We start from the raw sequence: 16,624 nt of genomic DNA on the forward strand, positions 1-16,624 counted from the left end.
TTCCTCCCAGTCTTATGTTCATGATCAAATCCAAGAGATGGCTCTCAGAATCAACAGACCTGAGAGTATAAATTGATTCATCACTCTTTCTTTGTGGGGGGGCAGTCATAAAGGAGAGACAATTTCCTTCCCTGTTCATTGCTAATTACTTAATTGAAGGGCAGGTCAGTGTAAAATTCTGTTTATAACCTGAGAGTATTAAGCCAACATGTTGAATAGCTGCTGTATGCCAAAGTCCTAATCAGTGTAGGTAATTTTTTGGTCTCTAAAGAGGGAGCGTGTGCCAAGGCAAAAGTAAATTTTCAGCCAGTTAATTGGTGTCCAGTAAAGCAAAAGTCATTTATTATTGTCTCAGAGGATACGCTTTATATTTCATTTTCCTAGCCAGATGGTACACGCTACAGCAGTACCAGTGAGGGCATGGTTAATTGGAAAATTGGCATGCTTTAGGGTGATTAGCTCATTTGTATCAAAAATCTCGGCCATCAACCATCTCCATGCATGTCCTCTGCCTTGATATACAAGTGTTTCCATACAGTATCTCATCCTTTGCCTTCTAGGATAGTACTGGAAAACATAACGTAAGACAAGCTTGCTGGAACAGGTCAAGAGCCCATCTAGTCCAGCATCCTATTCTCACCGTGGCTGACCAGATGCTCATGGGAACTCATGAGTGAAACAGAACTCGGCCTACTAGGTCTGGGAGAGGTCAGCTTTTCAACATTGCGGTGTATCGCCAGCCAAACATTGTCATATGGCGATATATTGCAATGTTGAAAAGCAGAGGAACAAGCTGCATTGGTCCGGAAGTGCTAGGGTGAAGCCGCCCCAGTTCCCTTGGTGGGAGTGGCAGCAGTTTCACCCTGGCGCCTGATGCAGCCTGTTCCTTCCACTGGGCACTGGCAGTGCAAGGAGTCCCTCCACTGCCAGCACCTGGAGCACAGAGGGAACAATGAGCTACATCAACCATTCTTCCTGCTGGATGCTAGCAGGGGAGGGAGTCCCTCTGCTGCCAGCACCCAGCATGCGGAAGGAGACAGGTGAAGGAGCCATCATACTCTGGCTCCCAAACTGGTCCTGGGCGATGTATGGAAACATTGCCCAGACTTAATGCCCACTTGCAGCTCCCATCAACTAGCACCCAGTGGCATAATATCTCACCCAGAGAAACTTCCATAACCATTTAGTACTCCATCTGTTAACCGTTCTCTGATAGCTTAGATGAAGATGTAAAGATCCAAGATCTTAATTGAAAATAATATTTTGATAGGTAAAAGCATGCAATGATGAAGCCCCAAATTACAATTTGCTATGTATATGGCTCACACAATTATTTTGCTGATCCTTAGTTAGAATGAAACAGTGAGAATTTTAAAAATAAAAAATGGCAGAGCAGAATCAGCAGTGGGGGAAGGCCCTGTTGCGTTTCTCTTGAACCAGGCACTGTCAAGAGACATGGGAGGAGTAAAGTGAGCTTTAGACCATAGTGATATACCCCTTATAATCCACACACACACTTACAGAGCCACGAGGAGCACAGGAAGCTTGTAAGATATGGAACTGGGCAACCACACTTCTTTTGTTTCACTTTTTTTTCTAAACATTTCTTGCTTTTTATTGTTCTTCTGTGCATTACTGTGCTGGAGTTCCTTAATGAGATGTAATATTCAGCTTGAATTTATGTTCCACTCCATTAACTCTTTCCTCTCCCTGCTTGAATTTTGTCTGTACTAATCAAGATTTTTTGTGAAAGCTTGTTCAGCAATTCTTCGATAAATGTGCCCTCCTTACAGGCTAATAGAGGTTAAAACACTGCAGCAGAGAGAAAACGATATCTTGCAGAAGGTTGTTTATGTTATACGGCATTTATTGGACCATTAACACTTTGATCTGCTTTCTGCTGTATCAAACCTGCACAATTTGTGACCCGTGAAGCCATATGCCACCTGCCAGCTATGTGTGGCCACCCAGGAGAAGCTCTATAAACTTCCAGGTTCTGCTGCTTACCTAGCACATAGACAGATTCATGGGGGATAATGCTGTCAATGATTACTACTAGCTACAATGGCTATGCTCTACTTCTGCTGTCAAATGTGGTATGCCTTTGAATGACAGATGCTCAGAATCACAGGTGGAGAGGATGCTGTGGTACTCAGGTTCTGTTTCTGGGCTTTCCATGGGCATCTGGTTGGCCTCTGAGAACAGTCAACTGGACTAGGTGGGCATTTCGCTTGATCTAGGAGGCTCTTGCTATGTTCTTAGAAAACAAAGAGTTCCATCCAGCACCTGGCAGGTCACAGTACATGACTACTACTAGCCACATTTGGCTTGGCAGTAGGGATGGAGGAGAAATTCGTTTCCATATGCATTTAAGGCCAAATCTATCAGTTTTGCATTTTCTGAAGCAATATGCAAGCAAAAACACTGCTGTCCTTCAAAATTCACACTTATCTGAATTTTGCAGTGTAGGTTCACCAGCCAACCAGTGTTTATAAAAATACACAAGTTAGGGGAAACTGTACAGGAAATGAAGAAATAATGGCGAAAATAACATGCACAGATGCATTGCTTTCAAAAATGTGTACATCTGTCAAAACTGCATGTTAAAATGTTTTCATTAGGCGGAATTTGCACTAAAATTCTGAAGGATTTTCATGAGAATTTTGTTTCAAGTCACAAATTGCTGCAAAATGTGGAGGATGAATTTAAGATTGGGGGGGGACTGAGAAACTGAGAGAACTGAAATTGACAGATCTCTCCATCCCTAGCAGTATTGCTGGTCTGCAGCTGCTTGGTTAATGTTTCCAGTTTCCACCTTGCTCTTCTTTTATTTGCATCCATGCATGGATCCTCATCAAAGTTGAATTAAGGCAGCAGCAGTAAAGAAGTCTGGATGTCTGCTTTCCTTCCAGCAACCATGATATGGTGTGTGTTTTTGGTTGGTTGGTGGAAATGGCATTATATCACTTTCATAATTCTAACGTACATGATGTCTGGTGATGACGTCTGAAAGGAAGCAACTTCTTGCAGCTACAGGACAAACAATATTAGTACCCTCAGTAACAGTCAAGGGTTTGGTTTTTGTGTGGTTTTTTAGATAGATGATAGATAAATAGATAGATTAGATAGATAGATAGATAGATAGATACACACACATCCACGCAGCAGTAGAAGTCAGGCCAAGCAGTTTATATGGGATGGAGTAGTCTTCATTCTTCATAGTTTTGAAGAGGGGAGTGGTTTTTAATGTTCCCAAAACTTGAAAGAAATTATTATTATTTTTCTGTTATCAACTTGTTTTATAAATAATTTGTTAGAAAACATGTTTGTCTGTCTTGAAATTTAAAAAGCTACATTTTTTTTTTTAGGTTGCATTCAAAGATCATTTGGGGTGAAATTCATCCCTGGGCAGAAGGCCAGCGAACGGCCTGCGTATCAAATAGCGCTTAAGCTGTGCGTAGCTCTTGTGCTACTGCACTGGGCCGAATGCTAAATGTCTGATCATAAATGTGCTGCGCGTATGGGCAGCTTGCCAAAATATTTGCCCGGTGAAAGATAAGAGCCCCTCTCTGCAGGGTGTGGTGAAGGAGCAACAGACAGGAACTGCTGCCAGCAGACATGACTGAGTATGTGAGCTTCCTGCTTTTGGCCTTCAGCGAACATTTCACAAGCCCTTCTCTAATCTGGGAAAGGAAAGAAGCAGCTTCATACATCGTTTCGGCACTTCTGGAATAGCCCTCTCTTTATGCAGATAGCCTTGGGTACATTCAGAGCCTTCGGGTAATTAGCGGATGACACAGAATGGATCTCTGCTTACACAGGAGTTATTTAGTGCCATGAGGTTATAGCCCTAGTCAAGTGTGTTTGTTCATGTACGCATTGTGTGATCCAGGTTGCATCTGCTGGCCTTTTCATAGTTGCACTGAACCTTCGCTTGTGTACCCAAATATATTTAGGCTTCCTCTGTGTGTCATCTGGCTCGCTCCATTCTTTAGGGGAGGCATGGCCAAACTGGGCCCTCCAGCTGTTTGGGGACTACAACTCCCACCTTCCCTAGCTAACAGGGCCAATGGTCAAGGAGGTTGGGAACTGTAGTCCCAAACAGCTGGAGGGCCAGGTTTGGCCATGCCTGCTTTAGGGTGATGAATCCCATACAGGAGCCAACATGCATTCAGGTATAAGCTTGGTGCAAATGCAACTCTTAAGGCAGTACAGTCTCTTGAAGACCATAGAGTTGCATGACTATCCATGAGGACATCATTGGGAGAGGTGTATTTTAACTTACATTTGTTTTCATCTTTTCACCCAATTGTCATTTCTCTCTCTCTCTCTCTCTCTCTCTCCCCCCTTGTCTCTTCATGTAGGAAAGTGTTTCCAAATGGGATTCCAGAGGAGTATTTCTTAACAGCCACATTCCGTGTTAGGCGAAACAGCAAAAGAGAACGGTGGTATTTGTTGCAAATTTTAGATCAGCACAACATGCCACAGGTTAGAACAAATGGTCTTTTGCCTTCCCAAGTGTCAGGTGATAGATACAGCTTTGTAAGAAAGCAGATATTTTCCTCTCTGGGATCAGAGTATACTCAAGATGTTTTTGCTGTTATGGCTCTATATAGAATCAGTAACTGTTCTGTAATACAGCACTGGCATGGTAAGTGTGTAAGCTGCCACCCAGGATTGCTGTGAAACTGAAATTCTTTTTTGAGTTGTGATGGAATAGAGATGTAACAAACAAAAAGCAAATTAAACAATAAAGGGTTTAGAACTGATGCTTGATTATGAAGCTGCATGGGAGACTTTTTTAATGTCCAAGGGTGGGATCCAAAGAGTCTCTTGCACAAGTAGAAAGCACATCCAGCTGCGTATGGGGAGTAGTGATTTTTACCTGTATCTGCCAGCAGTCGCTCCTACACTATATCCAGTGCCATTCTGGAGAATCCTTGATCCTCAGGAATGGCTGTATGTGTGTGTGTCTGTGTGTGTGTGCGTGCGTGCGCGTGCAGTGGGAATGAGGAAGCCCCAGTGGCCAAACAGAATTCCACTTGTGATTCTCTGCATCCTACCAACATATAATAAGGTGTGAACTTTTATTCCGTTCTTTGCTATTTTGCATTTTCATTGTTTCAGACCGCTTCTAATTTGACTGTGCTTTTTTCAGGTTTACATCACCATTGACGGTACAAAAAAAATTGTAGAGTACATTGCACAGTCCACCCAGGGGGGCTCATTGCATTACACCTTTAGAAGTCGGGAAATACACCCTGTTTTTGATCGGCAATGGCACAAGCTTGGCATCAGCGTGCAATCAAGGATCATTTCTCTCTATGTGGACTGCAGCTTAATTGAGCAAAGGGAGATTGATGAGAATACTACTACAGACTTTCAAGGGAAGATTCTTATTGCTACCCATTCTTTAGATGGCAAACCTGTAGATGTAAGTTGGGTTGACTGTTAAAGTATATTTCAGTGATATAAAAATGGGTGATCAAAACGTATTTATCCCTACAAAAGAAAAGCTTTGCAAGTTATTAAGGTTATGTACTGAGACCCTTTGAAATAAGAAACCTGATTCTTAAGAGATCAAACAGTAGTAGCGGATGAGGTTGTGGGATGGAGATAGTTACCTGCTCTCCTGGCAGGTGAATCACTGCTCCTTATTGGGAGGCGTGAAGTGGTGGCAAAGTCAGTGCAGTGCGAACATGACAGTGCAGGCAGTCTAGTGCTCCTGTTGGTGCATTTGCACCATGCTGTCCTCCTTGCCAATTTACTCCTTCCTCTCTCCATTCTAGTACACAGCAGTGACTCACCTGCTGAAAGGTCAGGTAAAGATCGCCGCCACACCATGCCACCTGCTACTGTCAAACAGGTGCCATAATTTAACATATCAGGTTCCATAGAGGCACATTATCATTTTTCTAGAGTACTTTTCCTCTTGCCAGTGCAGGATTGGCAGTGGGGTGGACTGCACTGCATGTAACTCAAAGCGTTCCAGAAAACTGGTTAGGAACAACTTGTGGGCTTCCCACAGGCATTTTTTTGACCGTTCTGAGAAAGGGGATGCTGGTCTGATCAAGCAGGGTTCTTTTTATGGTCTTAGTCTATTGTTGTACAGTGGTACCTCGGGATTCGAATGGGATCTGTTCTGGAGCTCTGTTAGCATCCTGAAGCAAATGTAACAAGCGATGGTGCGTCTGTGTGTGCGCGGATCGCGTTTTGCCACTTCTGTGCATGCGCGTGACGTCATTTTGCATGAGCGGCGAAACCTGGAAGTAACGCGCTCCGTTACTTCTGGGTTGGTGCGGAGCACAACTTGAACCTGCTCAACCGGAAGCACATTCAACCCGAGATATGACTGTATACACATTACTAGCTTAAGACGCAGCTAAGTCATTCTTTTTCTAACTTTGGATTGAAGCTGGTTTGGGGAGAAATGCACCAAGACACATTTTTTGGGGGGGGGGGGAATATGTCAGGGGAAAAAACAGGTTAGCTATGGGGTGTGTACACTGCTTTTCCAAAGCAGCAGTGGGAGTGCACTGGATGTGGAGTAAATGGGTGTGTGTACATGGCCTAATAGAAAGGACACAAAAGGAAAAAAGGGGTGTAGAGCTGAAAAGAAATCATTTAATGAGCTGCTTCACATGTCACACTAAGCCGTAGTTCATTTTGAACTGTGCCTCCCACTCCTCGTGTGGCTTCCCTCCACCCCCACGAATGCTGTGCCTGCCACAAACAAACCATGGTTTAGGCTGTCATGGTATGTTTCTTTCAAATACACTAAGGGCTCATGTACTTCCTCTTGCCCCATGCCTAGAAAGCGTGGGTCTGGGCGATTTCCCACTTCTCCTGGGCTTTCTAGGCATGGGTCCAAGCCATTTTGCCTTCGGCTTGCTGCTTTCCCCTAGACAACTCACTATTTAGCACTAAATCAGAGCAAACGTCAATCTGGAGCAAACACAACTGACATTTGCTCTGATTCAGTGCTAAAGATCAGGTTTTCCCGGAGGAAAGCAGCAGGGCAAATGGAAGTGTTGGTGAGGCCTGAGAGTGGTGATCCGGAAATAAACTTAAGAGTAAACATTGGTTTGTTTCTGGCTTATTGCTCGTGGTTTATTTGAAACAAAACAAACCACAATCTGGGTTTGTATGACATGACAAACTATACTATGTCTTGTTTGTGCCACAGGTGCAGGAGAGAAATACATAGGGATGGTAGGACATTCACATAATCCATGGCTTTAAAGTGACTTACTGTTACATGTGAACCAGCTCTGTAGGATGTAGAAAGCATTTAAATTACACATTTTCAATTTTACATTGCCTCAGCTGAGGAATATGCAAAAGTGACTTTAATATCAGCTGTGAGTCACCTCCAAGTAAGATTTCATTTTTTAAAAATCTGTAGTAAGAGAGTACTACTACCTATTTTCACATTCCCTTTATTCCCTCAGTCCTATTCTTTTGTTCGTGCATGACCACCAACTCCTTTCCATCTGTTTTTAGACTGTATAAATGTCTCACAATTCTCATGCATAGACTTTGCTCTGCAGCATGCACACTCTTGCGTAATGTGCAACTTTTGCGAAAAAAGACACTAGTCAACTATTTTTTCTAAGAGGATCAAAGCAGTTCAAATATATTCCAGTATTTTTATAGCGAACTCAGTGTACAGAATTCTCTGCTCCTTGCTGTGCAGATGATTCAGTACATGGGGGAAACAAATATTTGTTCATACTGTTACACATCATCCCAGTTTTCATAAGCGGTGTGAGATTCCAGGGGTTGCAGGCCTGCTTCCCAGGGTCTGTGTTGCCTTTTGGGACAATAAGACACAGTAGAGTCTGTGGTGTCTTTAGGACGTATGGTTTATTTTACACATATATACAACCTGTATCTAGATGGAGAGAGTGCAGAACATTCACATTCCAAGAGGGTCCTCTTCCTGCCATTGCTGCAGCCTTGAATCCCAAGAGACCCCAAACATCATATATGGCCCACTCTGAAGCATAAATCAGACTGCCTGCCTTGTGCCCCCCTTGCAAAAGGGACACCTCCCCCCCCCCATTTACTTATGTCCTCCTCCATCCTGTAATTCTGGAAACTTTCCCCTCCCAACTCTGGGAATGTCATTTGCTAATTACTCTGAGCTCAGGGCGGGGTCTCCCCACTCTGTGTCCTGCAGAGAGCCTTTTGCCTTTATGAATGTCTTTCTTGATGGGTTAATGTCTTTGTTTCATAATGGCCCAACCCCAAGCAATTCCCTGGTCAGGAAAACAAGTCCAGCCTGTATTACACTGCTAAATCCATTGTTTAAACTCCAACCTTTACTTTGAGCAGTTGAGGGGGCAGGAATATATATGAAGGTTTCATTTCATAACTTTATTGTGCTGCAGTGGGACATGTCTTGTCCTCTCAGTTCTGCCAAACGTCAGCCATGCCAAGAATCATGGAACCTCCTGTGCTCCGTCCAGCATCATTTCTGTGGCTATGAGAAGCTGATTTAGCTGACCCTGGTTCAGAATGACCAAGTGTTCCTGCCCTGCCTTCTAGCAGAGATCCATACTTCCACCCTAGAAAGGAACAGGGAAGTAGCAGTATCATCTCTTCCCTGAGGATTGCCAGGCCAGTTGCATGCATTAGTGTTGGAACAGACAGGCACCTGGGACAAAGCCATGTCCTAAATAATTTTACTATACTGTTACTAGTATTAAGAGTGGATGAGTTTGTAAATAAAGGTAGCACTCCTCCTAGAAAAAAATAAAAGAAGCATGTTTTGGAGAGATATACCATCCAGTTTTGAAACATATCCTTAAAAAAAATCAAGTAAGTTGGCCAAAGGACTGTAGGAAACTGCAACATTCATTGTGGTAGATAAATGCAATTGCTTTTAAAAAAATTATACAGTATAAATAAGAGCTGTGTTTGGCTCAATATACTTGTGTTTTGTAGTATCAGATTAGATTATGTGGGCTGCTCCCGTGTTCACAAATAATATATGCAAGTACAGTGTTTTAAAATGAAACACTGTAATGTGCTTTCTGAGTTTACAACCCAAAATAGAATTTGGCGTACGTAATCCCATTCATTTCTATGAGTTCAAGTGGTTTAATTTTGTGCTGGATTGTGGTCACAGAGGTTTCAGATGTGTCAAGATTGATTACCTTATAAAGCTGATAAACACCTCTGTGTTTACTAAACAGATTGAAGTTGGCCGCATGATAATATACTGCAATCCCAGTCTTGCTGCTCAGGAGACTTGCTGTGAATTATCTGAGAATATGGTAAGTTAAGAAAATAAAAAATGCAAGTTATCCCCCCACCCCAGAAACACACAGATCGGTACAGTCCTTCTTTCTCCATTTAGAAATGCAAATAAATTTCATGGTATCATAAGATTAGTCCATTCTTCAAAATGGAAGTGTGACCTAGATTAGTTTTTCATGCTGAAAAATATGGGATGGGAAAGGATCAACACTTGAGAAACAAGAATTCAAACAGAAAAGGAATATTGAAAACAAGAGAGATTTCTTTGGGCAACCGTTGTCGATGCATGCCTATATCATGGTTTCTGTTTGGGTCTCATTAAACTTGATCAGTACAACTGCTGATGTAGGTGGAGACGCCCATTATATCTTTTAGGTAGAGTATTTGATAAACATAAACATCTGAATACTATCTGCAAAGAATTCTTAATGATGGGCCTTAGGTCTTATTCAGGCTTGCCCTTGCCCCACTACTTTCCCCTGGAGGAAAGCCGATCTTTACTTCTAAGTCAGAGCAAAGGTCAATTGAGTTTTCTCTGGATTGATGTTTGCTCCAATTTAGCACCAAAGAGTGGGTTTTCTGGGGGAAAGGGGCAGGGCAAGGGCAAAACTGCTTGGATCCATGCCTAGAAGTAAGTGGGAAACCACTGTGGGACCTGTGCTTTTTAGGAACATGACAAGCCAAAGTCTGGATGCGCTCTCATTCCCTCTCTCATTCTAGCTAGGTGTTATTTTCTGTTTTTTCTATTATTTTTTTATTTTCCCCAGTTAGAAGTATTGTGCTGTTCATATGGCTAAGAACCTAGTGGATTAGTCTGACCCACAAGCTAGCCACTATACATAAAAAGCACAAAATATTTTGCTAGTTCATTTATAACATCCTTTAGCTATGTATTTGACATTTTTGCGATTGTATTTGCCACATCAAGGATATTTTTTAGAAAAAGCTTAAATTGAATTTTGCATGTAAATCAAGCCCTATCTCACAAATGGAATGATAATGTGGGTAATTGCAGTCATATACATACCTACTCAGAATTAATAAGCCCCACTGAGTTCAGTAAGCCTAACTCCCAGATAATTGTGTATATGTTTGCAGTGTTAGATAAGATCAGTGGTCAGATGCATTCCCCCCCATTGTTAAAGAATAAAATATATGTATAGCATTTAGAAGTGTGTGCAAAAAGAGTGGTTGCCCAGGCTGCAATCCTATTCCCATTTACCTGAGATTAAGCCCCATTGATCTTAATGGGACTTGCTCCTGAATAGGTAGGTATAGAATTACACTGTAATTTTCATATCCAAACATGCTAAAGCAATACAGTAGATGAGAAGATTTCCACTTGCAGCGCCAAACTCCCTCCCTAGGAAGTAAGCATCATTGAACACCACGTGACTTGCTTTAGATTTAACTTCCATAGAATTGCTCTGTGGTTCACTAATATTGGTTTTCTAAAATTAAAATAAAATAGATCATTCACGGCCTGATTTTGAATTCAGGTTGCTGTTTTCATAATGCTTGCATCAACGTGGAGTTACGGTAATTTAATCCTTCCTTCCCCTACAGAGTGTAATCTCTACAGATGCAAAAGGCACTATAGAAAAAATGTTTTGATCACTGTAGATGTAGACTTAAATCGGAATAATATATATTTATTATTTCAGTGCCCTTTGGAAGAAATCTTGAAAACTACTGCAGCATCACCATCAACTGTTCATGTTGGTGAAATACATGCACTTCCAATAATGGAAAAAAAGCCTGAAGAAAAATGCTTTTGTTCTTCAAATAAGGTACAGGACTTAATTGCTTATACATAACATTTTTTGCTTTTTGTGACCTGTAACATTTGTGCTGCTGGCTAATAACTTTGGCTTTTCGCTTGCACCTTTTGTGCCTTGTATATTAGCTAGTATTTAACATTTGTGGAAGTTACGTTATTTTTAATATAGACTTCACAGATTAATGGAACCATGCCAATGGTGCAACAATGGCCAGCTATTATATACTCCTATATAATATATAGGGCCATAAAGTTGTTCTGCAACGGCTGAGGCAGTAATGTGTTAAAGATGACATAGAACCAATGCACATCCATAGCCTCTGTGAAACAAATTTTACCATAAAAAACCCCTCAAGAGGGTTATTCTGTCAGTGTAAACACACACCTAGCACAAATGACACTGACTGTTCAGAATTACAGGAGATTAGAGGAATCTACAAGGGAAGCAAATACTATAATAAAGGGTTATTTCAGCTACTTCAAGTTGATTGGATAAATGTCACTCCAAGGTATACTGCAGAGATGAAATTTCCAAATGGTATGAATGATTGTTTCCTGGAATAGCTAGTTTGAGAGGCTACACAGTGTGAGGCAGTCCTTGGCTCTTTCCTAAGTGGCGCATAGAAACTGGACTAGGATGTCAATATAGCTGGACCACTATGGAAGAACAGCTCTGATGGGAGTTCAATTCACAGGTATAGATAGAGACATAAGAGTCTGAGAAAGCGCCAGCCGCGGCAATCTTTAATAGGTGAATGAGACAAATACTGGGACACTCAAAACCATGATTCAGGGTCTTAGAAGCAGAAATCTTAGTAGGGGTCTGGGCCATAGCTGTCAACCTTCCCTTTTTTTGCGGGAAATTCCCTTATTCCAGCGCTGCTTCCCGCTGCTATCCCGGATTGTTAGATATCCTGTAGACTGTCCCTGGGATAGGTGAGGCTGCTGATCCCTTATTTTCAAATCTGAAAGTTGACAGCTATGGTCTGGGCACCTCGAGACAGCAAGAGGAATCACTTGTGAATCAGTAGCAGGTGCATTACAGAGAGACTGCATATCACCTCACAAGGAGGTTATCAGCCAGACCCGTGAACTAGCCTGTTTGGAATGGGTGACAGCTTTTCATAAAGCATTGCTGATTTAAACAATGTAATTTGCATGCCATTTTCATGAACACAGCAAATGTCAAGCTGCAGCAGACATTATGCAGTTAGAATACAATGCCTTTTTAAAAAACAGCAACTTATTCTTACAGTATTTTTGTGCTGGTATGTGGGGGTGGGTGGGAAATGAAATGTTTCAGGCTTCAATGATGGCTTGCAGACCACACAGAAGTGGTATGTGGGTTCGTGCAAGACATAAACAGCAATACAAAACAAAAATCCCAACAAAATGTTAGGAAATATTAGAAAAGGTGTGAAAGATAATATAATAGTAACAATGTCCCAGATATCAGTGACCATACACTCAAATATGTCATCCTCTTCAGCATACTGAGGTCTTACCGGAAAGGAGACAGAAAAGGAATTAATATACTGTGTTTGGGGAAACTTGTGAAATTTCACCTTGGAGAAACTCCCCGGGTGCAATTGCATCGAGGAGTGATACTAGTTCCCCCTTTATTAGGGAATAATTGCTTTTGTGACATCAGTAGCCATTGCAGCATGGCTGGGGAGCCTTTGGCCCTCCAGATGCTGTTGAACTCCAGTTCCCATCAGTGCTGGCTTGCATGGCAGTTGTCATGGACTGTCTGGACACAGAGGAATGGTAGGAGGCACCAGCTGGGGAACCCCCAAGGGTAGAAGGCTCAGAGCCCAGGGACTTGTGGTGAGACAACAATGAGTGGTAAGAGGGAGAAGTCTGGGAGGAGGTGGTGTTGGGAGCTGAAGTGTAACAGGGTTTAGTGAGAAGACAAGAGTCTGTGGCTGTGAGAAGTCCACAATCGGAAGCAGGGGAGGAGGGAGGCCAAGAGGCAGAGATGAGTCAGGCTGGTGCAGAAGCCAGGAGCTTCCCCCTCCTGCTGCAACAAGTTCCCCTCCTCCCTGGTCTCCCAGGATCAGGAGAGGTATGAAGTGTGAGCAGCTAAGGCAGCCATGCAGGTGTAGTCTCAGATTGCTTGGGAAAGACCCGGGAGAGGAGGAGACTTAGGCAGCTGTGGAAAGGCAGGGACCTTCAGTCTCCACAACTGCTTCATAGGGACAAGACCTATCATTAGGCCTGGCACTCCTGAGCAGATCCTGTTTCTTTTAATAAAGAGTTAAAACTTTGCTTACTCTGTAACATCCTGAGTGTTACAGGTTCCACAACTCTGCATTATACCAATCCTAAACTTCACCCAAGAACTCTTGCACAGTCAGTAATCAGTGCACTTAAGGTAAGGAGCAAAAAACAAACAAACAAAAGGCCTGAGGCAACAGTGAGAGTTGTTGTAATACCTGCTGAGGTCACAAAGGTGCTACATTTTCTTCTCAGTAACGTAACCACAGAGATGAGCTAGAGGTGAGCAAGGCTGAATGGTAAAGGGCTGAACTCTGTGTTTTCTTTTAGCATTATCAAGAATGACTATTATCCAGGCACTGCTCATACTGCTTACTTCTCTAATGTAAGATGCTGGAATAAAACATTTCAAGCTTTACTTTAAACAGGGAGAAGCAGGTGTGCCAGGAGTACCTGGTTTGCCGGGACAGAAAGGAGAAAAGGTAAGATTCTAGCCTCATATAAGCTTCACTGGTGGCAACACTGATACAGTGGTACCTCAGTTTACAAACTTAATCCGTTCCAGAAGTCCGTTCTTAAACCAAAACCGTTCTTAAACTGAGGTGCACTTTCCCTAATGAGGCCTCCTGCCGTCAGTGCCCTTTCACTGTTCGGATTCCATTCTTAGACCGAGGTAAAGTTCTCAAACTGAGACACTATTTCTGGTTTTGCGGAGTTTGTAAACCGAATCGTTCTTAAACCAGACTGTTCTTAAACTCAAGTACCACTGTATTGTCTTGCTGTACATGTTAGAGAAAGTGGAAGTGGGGAGGAATCCTTCAGCACATTCTGGTTTCCTTTGAAAAGCAAAGTAAGACCCCCGCTATTTCAAAACCCTTCCAACTCAATGACATAGCAACGCAGCGGAAGTTACAATTTAGTTTGACATAAATTACACTGGCTTCCTACAGCCAGTGGATTCCTCTGCCCAACTCTAGATTGCATGGAATCCAGGTATTTCAAGGACTGTCTTGCCCCATATGAACCTCTCTGAGCTCTTTGATGGATGCTCTGCTCTCAGTGCCTTCACCTTCATACATTAGGTAGGTGGCTACCAGGGGCAGGGCTTTATTTATTGTGGGGGCCCCGATTGCAGAATGCTCAAACATATTTACTTGACAATAGTTTTAATATTTTGGTAGATGGCTGGGGAAAACTATTTGCTTGGTAAAAGCTTTTGGTTGACTTGGATTAAGGCAGTGCTGTGATTTGGTTTGGATTTATACATTATTTATTTCGTTATTGCTTCTATAAGCTGCCTTGAACATGATAACGATGGATCCTATCTATGTAGCATTGTTTCAGTGCCTGGTGAATTTAATCTTTCATATAAATAAAGGCAGATTCCACTTTATAATTCTCAGAGGTGGTTTCTGACATATCATAATTTATTGGACATGCTGTCCAATTGCTCCTGCTTTGATCCTCCCCTTTTGCACAAGTGTCTAGGAGTCTATCCTACACCTGCTTGGAAATGCCAAGGGTTGATCACTGGGCGTTTGCCTCAGTTTGTGTTGGACTACAGTGGTACCTATGGTTGCGAACGGGATCCATTCCAGAGGCCTGTTCACAACATGAAGGAAACGCAACCCGCAGTGGCGCATCTGCGCACGCGCGGGCTGCAATTTGCCGCTTCTGCACATGCGTGTGATGTCATTTTGCGCGTCTGTGCATGTGCAAGCGTCAAAACCTGGAAGTAACCCTTTCTGGTACTTCCGGGTCGCCGCGGGATTTAACCTGAAAGAACATAACATGAAGCGGACATAACATGAGGTATGCCTGTAATTTGCTTCTGAGACCTTTTAAAAAAAAATCCTCATCTTTGAGTACATTTTAATAATTGGCTGAACCTGTTTTAGGGATCTGATGTGCTCAAAGCAGTGAAGCCAGGTTGAAAAATCTTTACTTGAGTTTGAATGCAGGTGTTCTTTCAAATCTAATTCAGCTCTGAAAGGGCTATTTCAAATTTCACATTATTCTGCTTGTCAATCTGCTTATCAGAATACAATGAAGAGTTTATGCTTCCAGCCTGTCAAGATCAGCCTCAGGGAGCTTTGTGGTGTTTCCTTTTACCAGGGCAAAATGATTTAAAAAATAAAAATCAGCATTTAACAAATGCAGAGACCCCACTGACACCGTCCTTTGTTGCTAGCCCTTTAACAAAACTGTGGCCTATTTTTGTTGTTGCATTGCCATCTCATGCAATCTCCCATTCCAGGGATTGGAAGCAGTTGGAGGCAGTTTATTTCTCCTGCTTTTGAAGCTTGATATTTGTTTCCAAGCCATCCTGCTATAGTGTAGGGGTGTGGAACAGTTTCCACCCTGTGGGCCAAATCCTCATGGGCCAAATTTGGCCCACCTGCCCATCCCCTGGCATCACAATGATCTCAGCTGATTCGGCACATTGAAGCCCCGAAATCAGAACCTGAAAGCACCATGAATGCTTGAAAAGAGCCTTGTGCAGTGCTTTAAAGCCCTTGAGGTTTCTACTTTATTGCACATCAGCTGATAGGTGGTAGAGCCAAAGCCCACAAGGAACTGCCTGAGTTTCAGCTTTGCTGCCCATGAGCTTGATGGCTGGTACAGCCAAAGTCTGCTTTCTGCAATCATTTGTTGTGCGACTGAGTTCCTTGCAGCGGTCTTACTTGTGCAGCCAATCTAGCAGGCTTCAGTTCTGCCACTCATCAGCTGATAGCAGAGCCCTGCTTTTCCCTGCCAACACACAACTGGGAGTGCATTTTAAGGCTCCTAATTGTGTGTCGGCACGGACGTCACATATGACGTTAGGTGTGGGACAGGTGGGCGTGATTTGGGGGAAGCAGCCTCATGGGCCACATTTGAAACCCCAGCAAGCCAAGTTTGTCCTGTGGCCGGAGGTTCTCTGACCCTACTCCAGTACTTTGGGTAAAGGTAAAGGTAAAGGGACCCCTGACCATTAGGTCCAGTCGTGACTGACTCTGGGGTTGTGGCGCTCATCTCACTTTATTGGCCAAGGGTGCTGGCGTTTGTCTGCAGACAGCTTCCAGGTCATGTGGCCAGCATGACTAAGCTGCTTCTGGCGAACCAGAGCAGCGCACAGAAACGCCGTCGCGGGGATTTGAACCGCCGACCTTCTGATCGGCAAGTTCTAGGCTCTGTGGTTTAACCCACAGCACCACCCGTGTCAGGGCTTATTATTGCCTCAAGTCCCAGCAGTAGAAGGGATTCAGACAGTTTTAGGGATAAGTTACCAATAAAAAATCACAACCCACCCTATTTTGCAAGTTTGACTTGGGTGTATGGATGTTGTGGGGTAATTATGAATTTCTCTTTTTTTTTTTTTTT

At 42.9% G+C, this 16,624-nt stretch overlaps 1 protein-coding gene across 5 annotated transcripts in view; it reads left to right on the top strand.

The window, feature by feature from the left end:
- Positions 1–16,624, top strand: part of COL19A1 (collagen type XIX alpha 1 chain) — a 188,984-nt gene that overhangs the window by 47,447 nt on the left and 124,913 nt on the right. For all 5 annotated transcript variants that reach the window (XM_083497359.1, XM_083497360.1, XM_083497357.1 and 2 more), the window contains exons 5-9: positions 4,365–4,488; positions 5,159–5,434; positions 9,201–9,281; positions 10,929–11,054; positions 13,690–13,743. In XM_083497359.1, coding sequence (XP_083353485.1) covers positions 4,365–4,488; positions 5,159–5,434; positions 9,201–9,281; positions 10,929–11,054; positions 13,690–13,743 — 661 coding nt within the window. The remainder of the gene's footprint in view (positions 1–4,364; positions 4,489–5,158; positions 5,435–9,200; positions 9,282–10,928; positions 11,055–13,689; positions 13,744–16,624) is intronic.

Source organism: Podarcis liolepis (genome assembly GCF_965112155.1).
Source record: "Podarcis liolepis genome assembly, chromosome: 3".
Lineage (NCBI taxonomy): Eukaryota > Metazoa > Chordata > Lepidosauria > Squamata > Lacertidae > Podarcis > Podarcis liolepis.